Source organism: Pelodiscus sinensis, chromosome 2, assembly GCF_052426305.1.
Source record: "Pelodiscus sinensis isolate ZL-2025 chromosome 2, ASM5242630v1, whole genome shotgun sequence".
NCBI lineage: Eukaryota > Metazoa > Chordata > Testudines > Trionychidae > Pelodiscus > Pelodiscus sinensis.
In genome coordinates this window covers 158,954,578-158,972,619 of record NC_143053.1, presented here as the reverse complement: position 1 = coordinate 158,972,619, position 18,042 = coordinate 158,954,578, and the positions used below count along the sequence as shown (strand labels likewise).

Below are 18,042 nucleotides of genomic sequence, written 5' to 3'. Positions count from 1 at the left end.
ATACTATGCCATTTCTTTTTTAAAAAATGCCTCTTGATCTTCCCTCAAAAAGCTCTCTCTAGGAGCTAGCACGGGTCAAAGATGCACTTTTTTTGGCATGAGAATGACTCTGTTAACTAGACAAAAGTTGCATTCCCTTACATCTCATACTCTATAAACATTGTTTGAACTGTGAAATGGTTCTGGGAGAAGTCCTCCAATTTCTCTTCTCCATTAAGGAGGCAGAGTTACATGGACGACTGCCAATACGAGTGCTTCCATGTTAGTACTCATATTGGCAGTCCTGTAGCTATTCAGTAATCAGCTTGTTAGAAGTTTACTAATCTGGAGAAGATCCTACTCAGAAGATAAGCAGATGGGAATACACAATATTTCATTAGAGTTTGTTAATCAGGCAGTTAAAGTACAGCCTAATAGTCTCATATCACATTTTGTGTAACTAACCATTGGACAGAAATCAAGAAGGTTTTTTTTTTAATCAATGCTGGTGTTCTTAGAACAGGGAATGACATCTTAAGTTGTTCATAGAATATCAGAATTTAAGAAAGATTCATTAACTTTATTCCTGTGAACAGTTTGTTCTGGCCCTAGGAAAATCATCCCAGAAAGTTCTCCTAGCAGTTTTCAAAATTAATGGGATGAATTAGAAAATTGGAGGGAAAAAAACAAGCAAAAATATTTGCTTACAATTGTGTCTCGCAAGCACAAAAAACCAAGAAACAAGATGACAAATGTTTTGCCAGGGCCATTTCTTAGCTCACAAATCATTTTGATTTCATATGGAATCTGACTGTACTTAACCTAGAGCCTGGCACCACAAAAAGTAACAGACTATTAATGTTTCCCTGTAGACCCTCTGAAAGGGTCAAATGTCAACAGTCTGCTGGAAAAAGCAGTAATCTTTGTAGGTCTGAAAGGATATCAACAATCTAAACGGCTTCATACAACTCAGACACCTTTCCTATAAAATTACTAAATAAGACTGAGCAAGCTTTTCCAGTCTCCTGTTCAGCATCAGTTGACCTGAACCATCCACCAAAAGATCAACACAGGCTTTATCACCTGCAACTTCTCATGAGATCTGCAACTATGGATTCTTCCTGCTTCATGACCCAAATCTCTCCGTCTCCTTTGATGCTGCAAAGGAATGTACAATATGATGGGTAATGGAAACTCTGGGATATTGTGGGTTGCAGACCAGAAAGGTTGAGAAATAGAGATCTAGACCAGGGCTGGGCAAAAGGGCCTCCATGGGCCGGATCCGGCCCAACAAGCGGGTGGATCTGGCCCACGGAGGTCCTGCTGCTACCCCACCCCCAGGCCAATTAGGGCCTGGGGGAGCATGCAAAGCCTCCTCCGCTCTGCCCCCGCCCTATCTCACTCACTGTACCCCCATCCCTATCCCACTTATTGGTACCCTGTCCTGCACACTGAACCACTTGTTGTTGGTCCCACCCCTCGGGGAGGAGGGGGCACAAAATCCATTAACCCCAGAAGAGTTAATATGGTCTATTGGAACCTCAGTCCTCCCTGTCCCTTTCCCATCTGTAGAGCTGGAGCACCAGAGGAGGGAGGTGTCTCAGCTGGGGTGGGCACATCAGTGAGGGTTGGGGGTTTTGGAGGGGGTTTTTTTGCTTCTGACTTTGTGTGGTCCCCGACGGATTTTTCTGTGGGTCAGTGGCTGCTGACCCAAAAGAGGTTGCTCACCCATGGCATAAACAGAAACAGTGTTGAAATGTTTTGTGTTGGACATAAATTAATATTATACTTCATTTAAAAATGAAGTTTGGTAAACCAACATGGGAAAGTTAAAGTGCTTAGGTCTGTTTAACATTTTTGATTAATATCTCCTTTCTTACTGCAGCACTAACGTCTGAGCCATTCTGCAATTATGTAATTAACGACGGAGTTTTCTTTAGTAGGTGATAGTCCGTGGAAAGGTCTGCTCTGAGCCGGGTGACCCATCGGCCAAAGAGTTTGAAAACCACTGCTCCAGATGAAACAACATACTAGCTTTTGTAAACCAGTTGGTGGGAACAATTCTTAATTAGAACTGCTGAAAAAAAAATCTTTAAACTAAATTCATGTGTAAATCTAAACTGAGTATTTCTTAAATAGATGACATCACACACACAACTGATGATTCAGTCAACATCACAGAGTCCGATCTCTACAGAGTTCTTTGAAACAAAAAACTACTTTTTAGATAATACATTCAGCTCGGATCTGTGGAAAAAAGGGGCAATTTCTTAGTCACCTCTAAACCCTGAAAGAAGCACATGACTTAATATTCCATTGATTTTAAAATACACCATTTTCCCTGACCATTCTTAATACACCAGAAAGCTGAAAACAATTCTTCTATGGCTCTATTAACCACTGCACTAGAGAGCACAGCGGTTAGAAATCCAGCAACATTTATGCTTGAGCAAAACCTACTCTGTGGTTGACGGTTTATTTGTAAACACATATTTACACTTTGCATTCAGTTACATGTTGAAGGCAGATTTCACAAGTTTGTGTCAGAGACAATATGGATTTATCAATAGCTGCTGTGTCCTTCTTTGTGCCCACTGTATTACATCAAATACGGGATATTCTTAACACAGCAGTCACCACATAGACAAAGAGGAGTGCTACAAACAGAAAGGCATGTTACTTGAGATGTGTGATCCCTATCTCTATGCCACATATAGGCATGCATGCTCTAGGCCTGGGCCTAGAAATTCTTCAGAGCAGCATCCACTGGCCCAAGTAGCTTTCCACATGCTCCAGATCAAGGCTGAAATAGAGTGTGCAGCCAGCCAACACCCATTCCAGTTCCTCTTCTAACTACAATTCAGTATGAAGCACAGCAAAGAGGATGAAGGAACCCCACACATCTGAAGAACCTCAGTTACACATCGCAACCACCACTTGAAGAAATGGAGGTTGCCAATGACTCACATGAGCAATACAGTAAGTAAGCTGTATTCAGACTGGAGGCCATTATGGAGAAGCTAGTAACAAAGACACGTGCAATACTTCCAATCGCAAACTGCATCTGAGTTGATGTGATTTTTGTAGCTCAATAGGTTGACAGGAGGCAAACCTGCAGGCACCTTAAATGGAGACTAGTGAAGAAGTCATAGATGCATGCAGCCAACAGTCAGAGGCACTTGTGCACTGTCATTCATGGTCTGAGGGATGTGTGAAATCAGGGTGCTCAGTCCTTACAGACTTTCTGAGGGGAGAAATATGCTCTTGCCCTTAAAAAGTGAGACTCTTTAGGTAACACTTTGGGAAATGCTGAGAGCTGCCAAAAGTTTATAAAAACCCTTGTCACCAACATGGCCTCTTGATGAGACCAGCCTACCAGGAGCAAATTGTCCAGGTATGGGATTACTGTACAGTCTGTACCTGGACCTCCTGTAATGGTATCTGTAGCTCACTGGCTACACTTTTGTAACAGTCATCCAGTGGAGAGGGGGAAGAAGGAATGACCATTTAGTCCAGAGATGATGAAGGGGCAGCCATTGGAACCATCAATACCTGCAGATCCAGTTCTTCCTCTTCCTTCTCATGCACCAATGCAACTGGCTGGTGAGAGAAACAGTACACATACTAAAATGGGCCTAGACACCTGCCATAAGGATCCCATGGACCCCAATAAGGTTAGAAAGGAGGATTGATGGATATCAAATAAATTGATACCTGCAATCCCTGAGGGATGGGTGCAGGTTATACCCAGCAGAATGGCAACCAGAAGTTCTGGACAAGACCAGAAGTATAAAAGAAAGGTCCCACAGCTTAGCTGGACTGAAGCCCACAGAGAAGCACTGCCCTGCCATGTTGCAGCACCCAGGAGGGGAACTTGCACCCGGTCATCCCCTGGCCCGCAGAGGAAACTGACCCCATGGAGGAGGTTCCTGGACTACCTTCAGCTGAATAGCCTGAAGTACCCAAGAGTATAGTCGATTAACCAGTAAACAAAAGCTTATAGGTTAGTGCTATAGACTACATGCATTTCCCCCACCCCCAACCAATACAATTTTTAGCAGGCTGGCCAGCAGCCCAGCTCAGTTCTGGCTCACACCAGGTCCAGGTCCAGGTCCAGGACCTTCCCCTCCCCCCCCACTGTGACTCTGCATTTAAAGTGTATTAGGAGCCGGGTGGGCAGGCAGCCCAGCTCAATTCCAGTTCGCACTGGGTCCGGGAGCTCAGACTTCCCCCTCACCCCCCTTTAAAAAAAAGGGGCTACTGCCACCCCGCACTGCTGCCTCTATCAGACGCAGCAGCACAGGGCAACAAACAAACAGATGGTCAGCAAAAGGAACTCGTTTTTAAACTGGTTCCCCTCGCAGACTAGCTCCCACCTGGCATCCTGCACTGCCGCTGGCCCTGCCCCAAGGGACTATAGAATAGTTGACTAACGAATAAGAATTCATGAGGTTACTTGACTATTCAATTAACCAATATTTAACACCCCCAATTGGAAGTCAAAGGTACCAAACCAGAGGGAGGTAAGAAAGAGCCCTGGGGAAACTGACAAATGGCTTTATGCCGAGCTAGCTGTCTCAGTTCATGGATTATGACTGGATCCCGGCCAACCCAGCCACTGTTAGGGCCCTGGCCTGGGACGCAGTCAAGCAGGGTGGCCAAAGTTCTAGAGCAACCAAACCCTCCTGGTTTGGTGCTTTATTACAGTAAAACTAGAAATTTAATGGTACATGTCTCACTGCTACTCCCACCCTTTGCCAGGAAGCCTGTGCACCAGGAACTTCCCCCCCTTACTAGCACTCCATATGGCCTGCCTGTTTGAGCCCCTAGACTGTGTGGGCTCTCCCCTTTTCTGCTCCACTACACTGCGCTGGCTGCCTAAGCCTAGAAGCCCAGGCTAAAGCTTATTCCCAACTCAACCCCACTAAGGGTGTGTCTAGACTACATGCCTCCTTCGACGGAGGCATGTAGATTAGCCAGATCGGAAGAGGGAAATGAAGCCGCGATTAAAATAATCGCGGCTTCATTTAAATTTAAATGGCTGCCCCGATCTGCCGATCAGCTGTTTGTCGGCAGATCGGGGGAGTCTGGACGCGATGCCCCGACAAAGAAGCCTTTCTTCATCGACACAGGTAAGCCTCGTGAAACCAGGCTTACCTGTGTCGATGAAGAAAGGCTTCTTTGTCAGGGCATCGCGTCCAGACTCCCCCGATCTGCCGACAAACAGCTGATCGGCAGATCGGGGCAGCCATTTAAATTTAAATGAAGCCGCGATTATTTTAATCGCGGCTTCATTTCCCTCTTCCGATCTGGCTAATCTACATGCCTCCGTCGAAGGAGGCATGTAGTCTAGACACACCCTAAGAGTCTACAGCTAACTGACAGCCAGTTATTTGCTGTCAGCTCTATTGTGGGGAATTTTCACTGGGGTTAGGCCCCAGACTGTTACGGTGCATTTGCCTCCACCAGACAGGCCTAGACCTATGGACCACTGACACTTCGGCCCCACTGTGGTGATCCAAAGCCAATGATGAAACCCCCTGAGACATTGCAGCTGAGTAGACTGCTCCCCACTGAGGAGTGAGGGAGCACTGTAAGTGAAAGGGGACATGATTCTGACGCATACCATGCCATCCTCAAAAAGGAACTGGAAAGTTGTTGATCTACAAATGTCTCTTCTACCGTAAGTCGGGAGCACGAACAGAGTTACTGCATATGTATGAGCCAACAGACACTTCTCTGAAGAATTTCTAGACTCTGACGCATGCATACCCACATATAAGAGACACATAGGGACCATCACTCAAAGAAGAAAATCTGCGTATCCATGCCACATTTCAAAAAGCTGATATCTTTCCAGCTCTGCCAGGAGTGCTATTTCAACACTGTTGTTTCTTCATAATATACATAGAAAAATGATGCAATTCAAAGCCTCTATTGTGTTTTCCAGTTGGTGAGGCTCAAGCATAGTAAAACATACTTGTACACTAAGGTTGCCACACATTAGCTGTTATGTAGCATAAAAAGCCGAACTAGATGTCAAGTTCTATAAAATCTAAATTCCTGTCTATTTAAGATTGCAGAACATTAGAAAATCCAACAGTATTTATTCAAATCTAAATTTAGGGGAGTTTGGAGAATAGTTTGCCATAGTGTTTATATGACAACAGTTAATTACGCTGTCTCCAAACAGCTTTCAGCTGATACCAAACTGCCAAGCTTTCAGCTGAGTGCCAAACATACATACCTTCTTCTACAGCTCTGTGTACTTTGTAGTAAACCAGGCCAAAGTTCTAGAGCAACATCTCCTGGTTTGGCACTTTGTTACAGTGAACTATAAAATTTTTGGCACATTTAAATAATTTTTCAAATGATATATTTAAAATAGAAACAGTCAAATGTTTGTTTACTTTTGTAACAAATTTTATTTCATACTCAACATGTATTTCATGTGCCACCCTTTGGTGTTTTTCCAGTGTATAGATGGAATTGGGTTGCATGGAAGTACTTGGAGTTTGATGGATGAGACTTCTGGCATCTGGTAAGGCAGAGGTCATTTTGTATTGTGAATATGAGCAAACTGGATGTTTCTGCTAAAATGAATTCTTCATTGGGACACTTTATTTCACCCCTCACATACCAAAACTACTCAATCCACAAATAAAATAAGTCAATCTAGGACAATTGTAGCAATTTTGGTATGATACTGATAATCAAGAAAGAGTGGATCGTACCATACACACTGCATTCTTGGAAATCTGTCACAGTTCTCCACTAACTTATGGATGCAATTCCACTGAAGCCTTTTAAACAGTGGTGAATTCTCGCCTCCTCTCTTAGCTTAGTGACTAGAGACCAGGATGGATTGATTTAATTCAAGTCATTGATTTTAATGAATATGTAAAATCAGGGGTCAGGAAACTTTGATTTAAATCAAAATTTTAAAAAATTAACCACAATCTGGTAAATAAGAAAGGCATTCTTCACCATTCTCTAATTTTTGTGTGCGTTCTTTATTTTAGAAAATGGTGAAGGATGCCTTTCTTATTTACCAGAGCGGAGTTAACCTTTTCACTTGTGATTTGTGTCTAGTCATACAGAAATTCAAATTCAATTAAAAATGCACAAAAACTGAATATTTTAATAAATAAATGTGCTGGAAATATAACAAAGTTAACAGAACTTCTTTTGCATGTAAACCTAACTGATCTCTTAAACAAAAGGAAGTATTCTTTGTATTTAGTGAAGTGACATTTTTATGACTAATAATTACATCCTTCATAATTTTAGAACTCCCAAATCTTGTCCTCTTATACCCCTATTTTACTCGAAAAGTGGAAGATAAGCTTCCCCCCCATTTCCATCTCCCATTTAATTTCTAAACTTTGAATAAATTAGTCATTCAATTAGACTAGCTGAGTAAATTAACAAAATATTCTCCTGTATGCAGCTGTAAAAGAACTGCTGTCAAAAGCTGATTCAGGGCTTCAACAAATTCTGGTTCCAGGTGCTTGGTTAGTGACCTCCACTAGACTAGAGATTTGACTTTCTTTAAAATTTGGCAACAAGTACGTACTAAATATTATTTTGCATTTTGAATTTTAATGATTGATTATAGGTTTAGGCTTTAGCAATTTTATATGGGTTTATTTTAAGAAAATGTTAAGCTCAATTTTTTTCTACTAAAAAAAAGTAAAGAGAAAAAAAGTTTTTCAGGCAAAAGGGGGATTAATTTCTATCCATACAGTCAAGCTTCAAGTCTACATGTAATTGCATAAATCAGTCATTGAAATGCTTCTACTGTAGAGTAGCCTAAAGCTTTTCCAATGTTAAGTTCAAAATCCTATTCTCCTATCTGCTTGATCTTGAAATCAATGTTTCTGAGCCTATATGGAAAGAAAAGAAAAAAGATCACATTTTTCCATTTAATGTTTAAGTATTCTTTGGAAATTGCTCAAACAAGTCTTCCCTCTAATGTGAATTAAGCCCAATAAAAATAAACACTAATATATTTCAAAGTTGTCCCCTTTTCACATTAGCATAGTGTGGAGGCAGGAAAATAAGCCAACTGAAGTCTCAAAATCCTAGTTGTGGGTTTAGAATTTTAGATTCCAAACACTATGTGACACTGAAAAAGAATTAAGATTCAAAATAAAGTTCCAAGGCTTCCTTGTGGTTACCTAGTCTGATCTCCTACAAAAAACAAAAGCCATCTGACATCCCTAAATTAGTTTAAACTACAGTGCACAGAAATAAGACATTTGGGAGGTCACTGGAACTTGATCTAGCTATACAATCAACAGTTAAGAAATTAAATCTTTTCTGAGAGTTCAAGTCCCCATGTATAAATGTTGCTGTGGCTACAGACTGCAAAAGAACGGAAACAAAGTCATCCCCTTTTTCTGAGAAATTCTGGAACTATGTTCTGAATTTCCAGGAACTGAAGACAAATGCTGCCAATTCTCACTGCTGAATTTTTACTGAAGAGTTAGAGACTTTGGACAGGACCCCTGAAAACCACTGAAAGACGGTATTGATTTTTTCCACAAAGCTAGAGATAGTTTCCAGGGGAATGCACTCAGATTGAACAACTTAGTGCAAGTTCCTGATTCAGTAAAGAAAAACCCCCATGCAAGCAAGCTCTTAGAAACGGCTTCTAAAGCAGCAAATACTATAAAACTAGTGAAGTTGGCCTGAGACCTATAGTTTACTTTAAAAGATAAAGATCTGGATCAATATAATTGGTAACCAGACAATCTGAACAGGTAAAGGAAGAAAAAAGGCAAGTAAGGAGTTAGCTTAAAGGTGATACCACAGTGTAGGTAAAAGGAGGTTACTTAACTGTAACTGGGGATTTTGAGATATTTGGTCCCCATCTCTATTCCACTATTGATTATGCATGTGCACCACAGAACTAAAGAACTTGAAAGGAACATTCTTGGTCTGCGAATGTGCCCTGGTTCATCTCATGCCTCCATCCAAGATGATAAATGGCAAGGTAGCTCAACTGTCTTTCTACTTCCTTCACCAGGACAAATAAGATAAGTGCTGCAGGAGAGGGGAAGGAGGGCAAGTAGTGGAATACTGATAGGGACCTTACCAAAACAGCCTCCAGTTATAGGTAACTTCCTCCTCTTCTTTGAGTGATAATTCTCCTTGCTTTCCATTGTCAAGTGATTACCAAACAGCACTTAAGGAGGAAGAAGCAATATTCCAGATCTATTGGTCAGTGGTTGTGCAAAGACTGAAGGCCAAGTAGCTCTTGGAAGGTGGATGTTATGCATGAGTTGCCACAAGGGCTCAAAAGAAGCTTATGGGCACACCCCAATGTCTTTTAAAGAGGGGATAAAGTCCAAGATGAAAGGAATATCTGCAGTTTCACAGAGAATGCCTTGCTGATGTACCCAGGAGTGATTTCATTTAGGTAGGTAACATCTGGTAGAGTCTGTTCTATTAGTAAGGCTATGTCTACGCTGTGAGATCTTCCAGCAAAAAATAGGTTAATGCGGGACTCATTTGCATGAGTCAAAATCTCATTAGCATATTTTCTGCCATTTCTTTTTGCGCAAGGGGTTTTCAGGATGACATACATTAGAGATTGGGGAACCAAAACGGTCTACACCACAAGGGGGAAGAGATCAGGATGACCAGTCCTGCCAAACTGCACGTAGAACTTAGCAGATGGAAAGCACCAATGAACTGGTCTAACCAAGGATAAAACAGAGCTTTGTCCTAGAAGTGATGACCTAAGACTTTCCTGCAACAATACAAGATGCATTTCCTTTTTGCTTGAAAGGTGAACAGATCCCTGGATGGCATTCCCAAGAGACTGAATATGTTCTTGGTTTTCTTCTGCACTATTTTTAACATCTTGAGGCAAGTTATAATGTAACCTGACAGCTAAGTTTGTGGAAGAGGCTCTTGCGCAAGAAGGAGCTGTCTACACTGCCCCTTCTTGCGCAAGAAAAACCCTCTTGCGCAATGCCACTACGCTTATTATTTTCAGGAATAACACCATATATAATGGTGGGTCATTATATATGCAAATAAGGTTCAGCGATATTCCACACTTAGCCTCGTTTGCATAGTTCTGGCGCAAAATCTTGCCAATGTAGACACAGCCTTAAAGTCCACAGAGGATGTATAAAAGACGACAACCACTACAGCAGTAGTTCTCACTATAAACTTAGAATGTATACCCTTCTTCTGGCTTTTAACCAAGACAATGCTGGCTCAGCATCCAATTTTGTAAGTCAAATTTAATCTGATCAAGCTTATTAGGAATGGGGGGAGGAGACAAGTTTTTTTTCTTTACCCTCTAAAGCCAATTTAATTCTGCACAGCAGACACATTAGTTGAGAGTGATTTTTCAAAGCCAGTCTTTGTAGTAGATTCAAGCACTCGTTTCAGGAACGCTAGCACACAGTAAATATTTGTGCCAGGAAATACTGTGTAAAATTTAACAGGATGCATTCTCTCACTCCCTCCTCTGGAGACCAGTAGGTGCAGAGGAGCCAACCTACAGCAGGCATTGCTATTCCTGCAGTCTCAAGTAATTGTTATGAAGCTTTTTAGTCAGCTAGTTTCCTAAGGTGCACTGCTTTTGTCTACAGCAGTGGGTGGGGTTAGGGTGGGGAGAGGGAGAAGAGGATGTGGCATATGAAAGTGTATAAAAATCTACAGAAGAGTTGAATTAAAAATACCAGTGTTGCGAACTTCTTGGGATTGTATCATCTCAAAAAAAAAAGACTCAATATTTTTTTCCTTAGAGCTCCAGCTCCTGGAGACAACCTACCACAAGGGAATCTCAGCTTTCATTTTATAATCCGAATGGTTGTCAAGAAAAACCTGGAAGTGTATCTAAAAACTCAGATCAAAATACCAAAAAAATACCTTCCCACACATACTTGACAAATTTGAGAATATGTTACAGGTTTTTTAGAATACCTGGTGTCGGAAATAATGCAATTACTTTAAAAACCTCAAGAAGAGGTCTGTTTAAATACAGTGCACCTGATGGACCAATAAATAACTGAGCCAATGGAATGAAGAACCAAACTTGCTGGAGTTATTGAACCTTCCCTCCCCACAGAAATAGAAAATTTAAATTAAACTTCCTCAAACAGTTTTAGGAGGAAGAGTGCTAAGCAGCAAATATGTGACCCATGCTAGCACAATGAGTAGTTGCCTCCCTCTTTTCATTGGTCGACTTGAGATACAAATCTGCTCCAACCGTAAGGTAAGGAAGTTTCTCTTCTCCTTTTGCTCAATGGATAGAATCTCCTGGGCTTAGCACTGTTGCCCCATGAGGAGTCAGTTACATATACCACTAGATAAGTTTCATGATAAAGCAGGAACTGCAAAGAGAAATAATTCACACTAGTGTGACGGGTTTGATGGGACCAAAATAGAGTCTCAAGAGAAGATACCTTAGAGCTGTTTGCATGCTGTGTTGGAGGGAATCTGAGAGCCATGACCATCAGCACCACTGGACTTGGCATTCTGAGGAGGATAATGGTTGTGTAATGTGAAGCGACTGGATGTTATGATTACACGTTGGTCATGCTCAGCTCACCACCTTCTCCAGTTTAGAGTCAAGACTAAGTTTGAGCCCACTGGACTGAAAAAACTGTTTCACTGGTGCACTAATGGAGATGGAACCCAGCCAAATTTATCCAAGACTTCCTCAAAAAGGGGACAGAGGAATGAAGTCAATGCCATGTCAAAGAGACAGACATTTTACAGAACAGTCTTATTCTTTGTTGAAGACATCCAGCATAGTTTTTTCAGAACTCTGAAAGAGGTCAAAAGGACTTTAAGGTTGATTCTTATTGACATAAGAACATAAGAAGGGCCATAGTGGGTCAAAGCAAAGGTCCATCTAGCCCAATGTCCTCTCTTCCGACAGTGGCCAATGCCAGGTGCCTCAGAGGGAGTGAGCAGAGCATCTAATCATCCAGTGATCCATTCCTTCTCGCCCATTCCCACATTCTGACAGACGCTAGTGGCACCATTCTAGGGGTGTAAAATTTCAATTAATTGGCTAATCGAATAGTCGATGCAATTTGCATCCGTTCAGAAGGGTGCCTCCACTTTTGAAGTGCAGCAACAGCCCTAGGACTGTTGCTACACTTCAAAGGCGAAGGTGCTATGGAGAGCATGAGGCCAGCGAGGGAGTCAAGCAGTCCCACACTGGCCCCATGCTCTTCATAGCATTTCAAAGAGGCAATGCCACATGGAGCCCAGAGTCAGCAGGGAGCTGACCCTGGGCTCCACATGGTGTTGTCACTTTGAAACACTACGTGCAGCCTGAGGCCAGCTGGGATTCCCCCAGGCTGCACACGGCATTTCAAAGCGGCAGACACTGGGCTGCACATGGCATTTCAAAACAGCAGCACCATGTGAAAGCACCTCCTTGCTGCCTCTTTCTGATAGAGGCAGCTAGGGCGTGGGGGGAAAGCAACTTGTCAACTAGCATGTTGACTATCCGATAAGCTTTTGCCCACCCTGGCTAATAGCCACTGATGGACCCATCCTCCATAAATTTATCTAGCTTATTTATGAACCCTGTTAAAGTCCTGGCTTCACAACATCCTCTGGCAAGGAATTCACACAATGCATAGTTAACCTGTGGAAGAAATACTTCCTTTTGTTTATTTTAAACCTGACACCTTTTTGTTTCATTTGGTGAAGCTTAGTTCTTGTGTTATGGGAATGAGTAATTACTTTCCTTTATTTACATTTTCCACACCGGTCATGATTTTATAGATCTCAATCATATCCCTCACTTAGTCTCCTCTTTTCTAAACTAAAAAGCCCCTTTTTTTATTCATCCAATACAGAATTTTTCTCCAAATAGTATCTATCACTTAAGTGGGGAAATCACGCCTGAAACAAACATTACTGTTGAGACAGAGGACTAGACAAGGTACGACTACTTGTATTTCATATTTACTTCCCTAGGCTTTTAGGCCTAACACTCTGTTCCTGTTGTGCTAAGCACTAAACATACACAGAGGAAAACATAGTCCCAACTCTAGAGAACTCATCTGCAGGTATATTACGCTAAATACAGTAACTGCATAGGGATTGGAGTGAACAACCAAAAAAATACATGTTCTGTTTTTTTTCCGTTACAAGGCTTTACACCTTCCACTGAATCACCTAGCACTGGCCACCATTAGGTTCTGGACTAAATGGACCAGTGATCTGATCCAATATGGCAGTCTTGGCATTTCCTGTTTCTGTTTAAGACGCAGAAGACTCTGGTACCTTTTGCTGGGACAGATAATTCCCACAGTTCATGGGTGCTGTTGCCTGTCACTCTGTTGCATGTCACTCTGCCAGCAACACAAATAGAAGATCTGAGGGTAAAATAGGTCCTTAGCTAACAATATTGCCTATTTCGTTAGCTTAAAATAGCTCTTATTTGGCATATGTGGGTTCATGAATAGGTGGTCCACAGCTGATGTCAGAGTCACTGCTACAAAATACCGCTCAAATTCAGAGTACTAGTAGACAGCTACTAAATCTTCAGTTTCATGTCAGCACCATCAAAATTACAATGCAAGGTTTCAAAAAAAAAACCAAACAAAAACCCCACAATTAAAAACTTACTATCCGGTAAGGATGGTGTAAAAAGGAGTCTGGGCAGCCAGCTAAAGCCATTTGTTCTTATAAATTTTCTTCAAATTACATCGACTGCTTCACAGCACCTGCAGAGGACAAACAAACAAACAATCAGACACCACACTGAGGGCCCGACAACTTCTTCTTAAAAAAAAAAAAAAAAAAAAAAAAAAGACTGCTTCAAAAGGGCCAGGGAAGAATGCTAACAAGTGAGAAGTACTTGCACTAGATATGTGAAAGGTTAACTGGTAAGCATCCCGCCTAATGAGGGATGGTTACTGGTTCTAGTTAAAAGGTAGTGCCTGGAGAGGCTCCCCACATGCCGCAGGCAGGGTCTGCTCGCTCCAGCCCCACCGGGTGGAGGGAGTGTCTCCTGCAGACAAACTACTCCAGTTGTCTGCAGCATGGAGAGAAGGAGGGCACGCCAGCCTGGCTGCACCAGGCATGGATCTCCCCTCCCCCTCCACCCACCCGCTAATCGGTTTACCAGTTAAATTTAACTGGTTTACCAATTAAATGGGATTTTACATCCCTAACTTACACCAACTTGGAGGGAAGTCTGCAAATCAGGATTCGGTGGTAGTATTTTTAGCCTGGGAAAACAAGTCTGCTTACTTTAATGCTTTTTTCATTCATTCAGTTTCAGACTAGCCTGCCCCAAGAGGAAGGACCAACTATTATCAAGTTGGATCATGCATGATCTCCTTACATGCATGGAAAAATTCTCCTCACTTTGGATGTAGGTTCCTCATATACTTAAATTTTACCTCACGCTTCCTCTAAATTCCATAAATAAATCAGAGCAAGATACTTTTAAGATAAAATGGATCATCACAAATACAGCCTTATCCAGGCTGCCCCTCTAAACCAGGGCTGTCTCCCTACCTTGGGGTCTTTGGCTCCTTTCCTTCAGGTGCAGCCCAGCCAAAAGACCTTAGCCTCTGCTTTCCTATTCTTTTTGTTAAGGAATTGAGGCCACGCTCTACCAACCACTGCTCAGACTTAAGGACCAAAGACATTGTTTAACAGTTGCTCATCAAGACTTTGAAGGCAACACCCTCTTATGTCTCCCTCTTATGTCTCTCATTCACACAACTGGAACCCACAAAGTATTCTCCACTCCATATGTCTAATTTTACACACACAAATGATACATATATTAGATAAACAGGACCAGTGGATCATGACATGAAGATTGTTGGGCTACATGAAATAATTCACTCAAAGCACCTTTGAATTATGTATATTCATGTCCAGGGCTCGACAATCTATGTAATCTACTCACTCGTAGCAAGTAGATTACATCCCAGAAGAGCCGGGTTAGGCCGATCTGCACATGCACAGAACGATCTGCGCATGCGCAGAATGCCGGACAGCGTGGCTGGCAAGCGAGGCTCGCTGCAGCTCAGCAAGCCCTGTTCATGTCCATACGTCCATTTCATAAAGCATAGGTGGGGATGTCCGTCACAAAGACCCCAGAGTAGGGAGACAGCACTGGTTTAGAGGGGCAGCTGGAAAAGTGGTTAAGATGAGTTTGAGTAAGTTTTTAACAAGATTTTAGTGTAGAATTGGCTAAGCATTTTTGTTTCTTTTGATTTGTAACCTACTTTGCTCTGCCTGTTCTCACTTATCACTTAAATCCTACTGCTTCTACTTAGTAAAAATCACTTTTATTTCTATCAACCCAGTGTAAATAATTGTTACCTGGGGGGGGAGGGGGACAACCAGTGTGTACATTCCCCCTTTCACTGTAAAGGTGGCTTACCTAATTCTTTGGGGTATGATTCCATTTGGGGAGTGGTATCCCAGGAAGCTAGGCCCCAAACTGCACTCTCCTTGAATTGAAGAGGTTCAGTGTCTATACTGCTTCTTAGTGGGGGTTGGGAGCTCAGCTCGGGGCCTTGGCTGGAGGAGACCACTGGAGCTGGCCCAGTAGGACCAGGCAGTGGGAAGCCCCATAGAGTGGGGGGGAGGGAGTGGCAATGGCCGTGGCAGCAACCCCAGGAAGCACCCCCAAGGGGTCTTCTGTGACCGCACCCTGTCACACACATATTTTCAATGAGGAAAACTTGTAATAAGATTCCTTCCTTCCTTCCATCTCCACCCCAAAAGAATACAAGTTTACAGACTTCCAAATTCATTCTTGTTTGGGCGCAGAGACCATTTTTCATTCTAGGTTTGGTTCCACAACTGGTTCGAAGCATGGCTGTAATACAAATAATCACAGCCCATCCAGAAAACGCAAGGTGGGATGATGCCTTTTTGGCGTTGGAGAAATTCTGGATATAAGCCAGCAGATGTTTTAAAATAAACAGATCGTTCAATCTCTTAGGTACTTATAGAATTACAAGACAGTTCACCTATGCCTATAGTATTATACACACACACACTTTTAGCCCCCTACCCTTCCCAGCTCTGTACAGCTGTTCAGAGTGATTCATGTTCATAAGCCTGCACGATCTCAGTGAACTTTTGACCCTCCACTGTACAATGTAAATAGTTAATACATTACTAACCCATAAGTTAAAAGATACCTAAGCCTATGTTTGCAGTTCTGCCCCAGTAAAACATGTTTTTCAGAGTTATAGAGCTTGTATTATTGTGGGGGCATGCAGAGTCAAGGGAGAATACTTGTTGTGTCTTCTTGTCTGAGACAGTACCACTTTATTCCTTTAAAAATTCCAAACCAGGACAGTTTAGAATACGGTTCTCACCCACAACACACTTCCCAACTCTCATTCCCTCCTGGTGTGGCAGTCTCTACATTAGCATAGTGATAGAGATGTAGCCGTGTTAGTCTGGTGTAGCTGAAACAAAATACAGGACTATGTAGCACTTTAAAGACTAACAAGATGGTTTATTAGATGATGAGCTTTCGTGGGCCAGACCCACTTCCTCAGATCAAATAATGGAAGAAAATAGTCACAACCATATATACCAAAGGATACAATTTTAAAAAAATGAACACACATGAAAAGGACAAATCACATTTCAGAACAGAAGGGGGATGTAAGGGGGGGGGGGGGGAAGGAAGGTGAATGCCAGTGAGTTAATGATATTAGAGGTGGGGAAGGGGAAATGTCTGTGAGTTAATAGTATTAGAGGTGATAATTGGGGAAGCTATCTTTGTAATGGGTAAGATAGTTGGAGTCTTTGTTAATTCCCCTGCGGAGAGTGTCGAATTTTAGCATGAATGCCAGTGCAGAGGATTCCCTTTCAAGTGCAGATTTGAATGTCTTCTGAAGTAGGATGCAGGTTAGCAGGTCATTCCGACAGTGTCCTTTCTGGTTGAAATGACAAGCAACTGTTTTTTCTTTGTGATCCTGTCTAATGTCTGTTTTGTGGGCATTGATTCTTTGGCGAAGTGTCTGAGACATTTGTCCAATGTACATAGCAGACGGACACTTTCGGCACATGATAGCATAGATTATATTTCTGGAGGCGCAGGAATATGTATTCTTGATCTTATAACTCACTTGGTTAGGCCCAATAATGGTGTCAGCAGAGTGAATATGTGGACAAAGCTGGCAGCGGCGTTTGTTGCAAGGGAAAGTACCAGGGTTGGTATTAGTGTGGTATGTCCTGTGGTGGTTGGTAAGAATCATCTTGAGGTTAGGTGGTTGTCTATAGGAGACTATGGGTCTGTCTCCCAGAGTTTTTTGGAGTTTACAGCCTATACTGGAACAGGACACTAATCTATTGATAATGTGTTGGACAGGTATAAGTTGGGAGCTGTAGGTGATGACAAGTGGTATTCTATTGTTGGTTTTCTTGGGTCTGTCTTGTAGTAGATGGTTTCTAGGTATATGTTTGGCTCTTTCAATTTGCTTTTTTATTTCTCCAGGTGGGTAGTTGAGGTTTCTAAATGCTTGGTAGAGATCCTGAAGTTTCTGGTCTCTGTCTGTGGGATTAGAGCAGATGCGGTTGTATCGAAGGGCTTGGCTATAGATGATGGATCGTATGGTGTGTGCTGGATGGGAGCTGGAAGCATGTAGGTAACTGTATGAGTCAGTGGGTTTTCTGTAGAGGGTGGTGTCTAATTTTCCATTGTTGATTTGTACTGTGGTGTCCAGGAAATGGATCTCTCGTGTGGAATGGTCCAGGCTGAGGTTAATGGTGGGGTGTAGGTTGTTGAAATCTCTGTGGAATGTCTCCAGTGTTTCTTGGTCATGCGTCCAGATCATAAAGATGTCATCGATGTAGCGTAAGTAGAGAAGGGGTAAAAGGGGACGGGAGTTGAGGAAACGTTGTTCTAGGTCAGCCATTAGCACATTTTTTGTTACCATAGAGGATCGCCAATCCTCCAGGGTTGTCCTGGAGTCTCCATGAATTAGAGAATGTCATGTGGTGAAGCCTCCAGAAATACTTCCAGACAAAATTGACAACCTAGTCACCAATGAAGCTGCACTCCAAAGGGAATTTGTGGGGTCCGGG

At 42.4% G+C, this 18,042-nt stretch overlaps 1 protein-coding gene across 3 annotated transcripts in view; it reads right to left on the bottom strand.

Moving 5' to 3' along the window:
- Positions 1-18,042, bottom strand: part of GRB10 (growth factor receptor bound protein 10) — a 202,891-nt gene that overhangs the window by 141,707 nt on the left and 43,142 nt on the right. For 2 of the 3 annotated variants that reach the window (XM_006136362.3, XM_006136363.5), the window contains one exon: positions 13,597-13,694. The exons of the other annotated variant lie outside the window; for it this stretch is intronic. In XM_006136362.3, coding sequence (XP_006136424.3) covers positions 13,597-13,647 — 51 coding nt within the window. In that variant the 5' untranslated portion in view covers positions 13,648-13,694. Of the gene's footprint in view, positions 1-13,596; positions 13,695-18,042 lie in introns of those variants that run through there. 3 annotated transcript variants of the gene reach the window in all.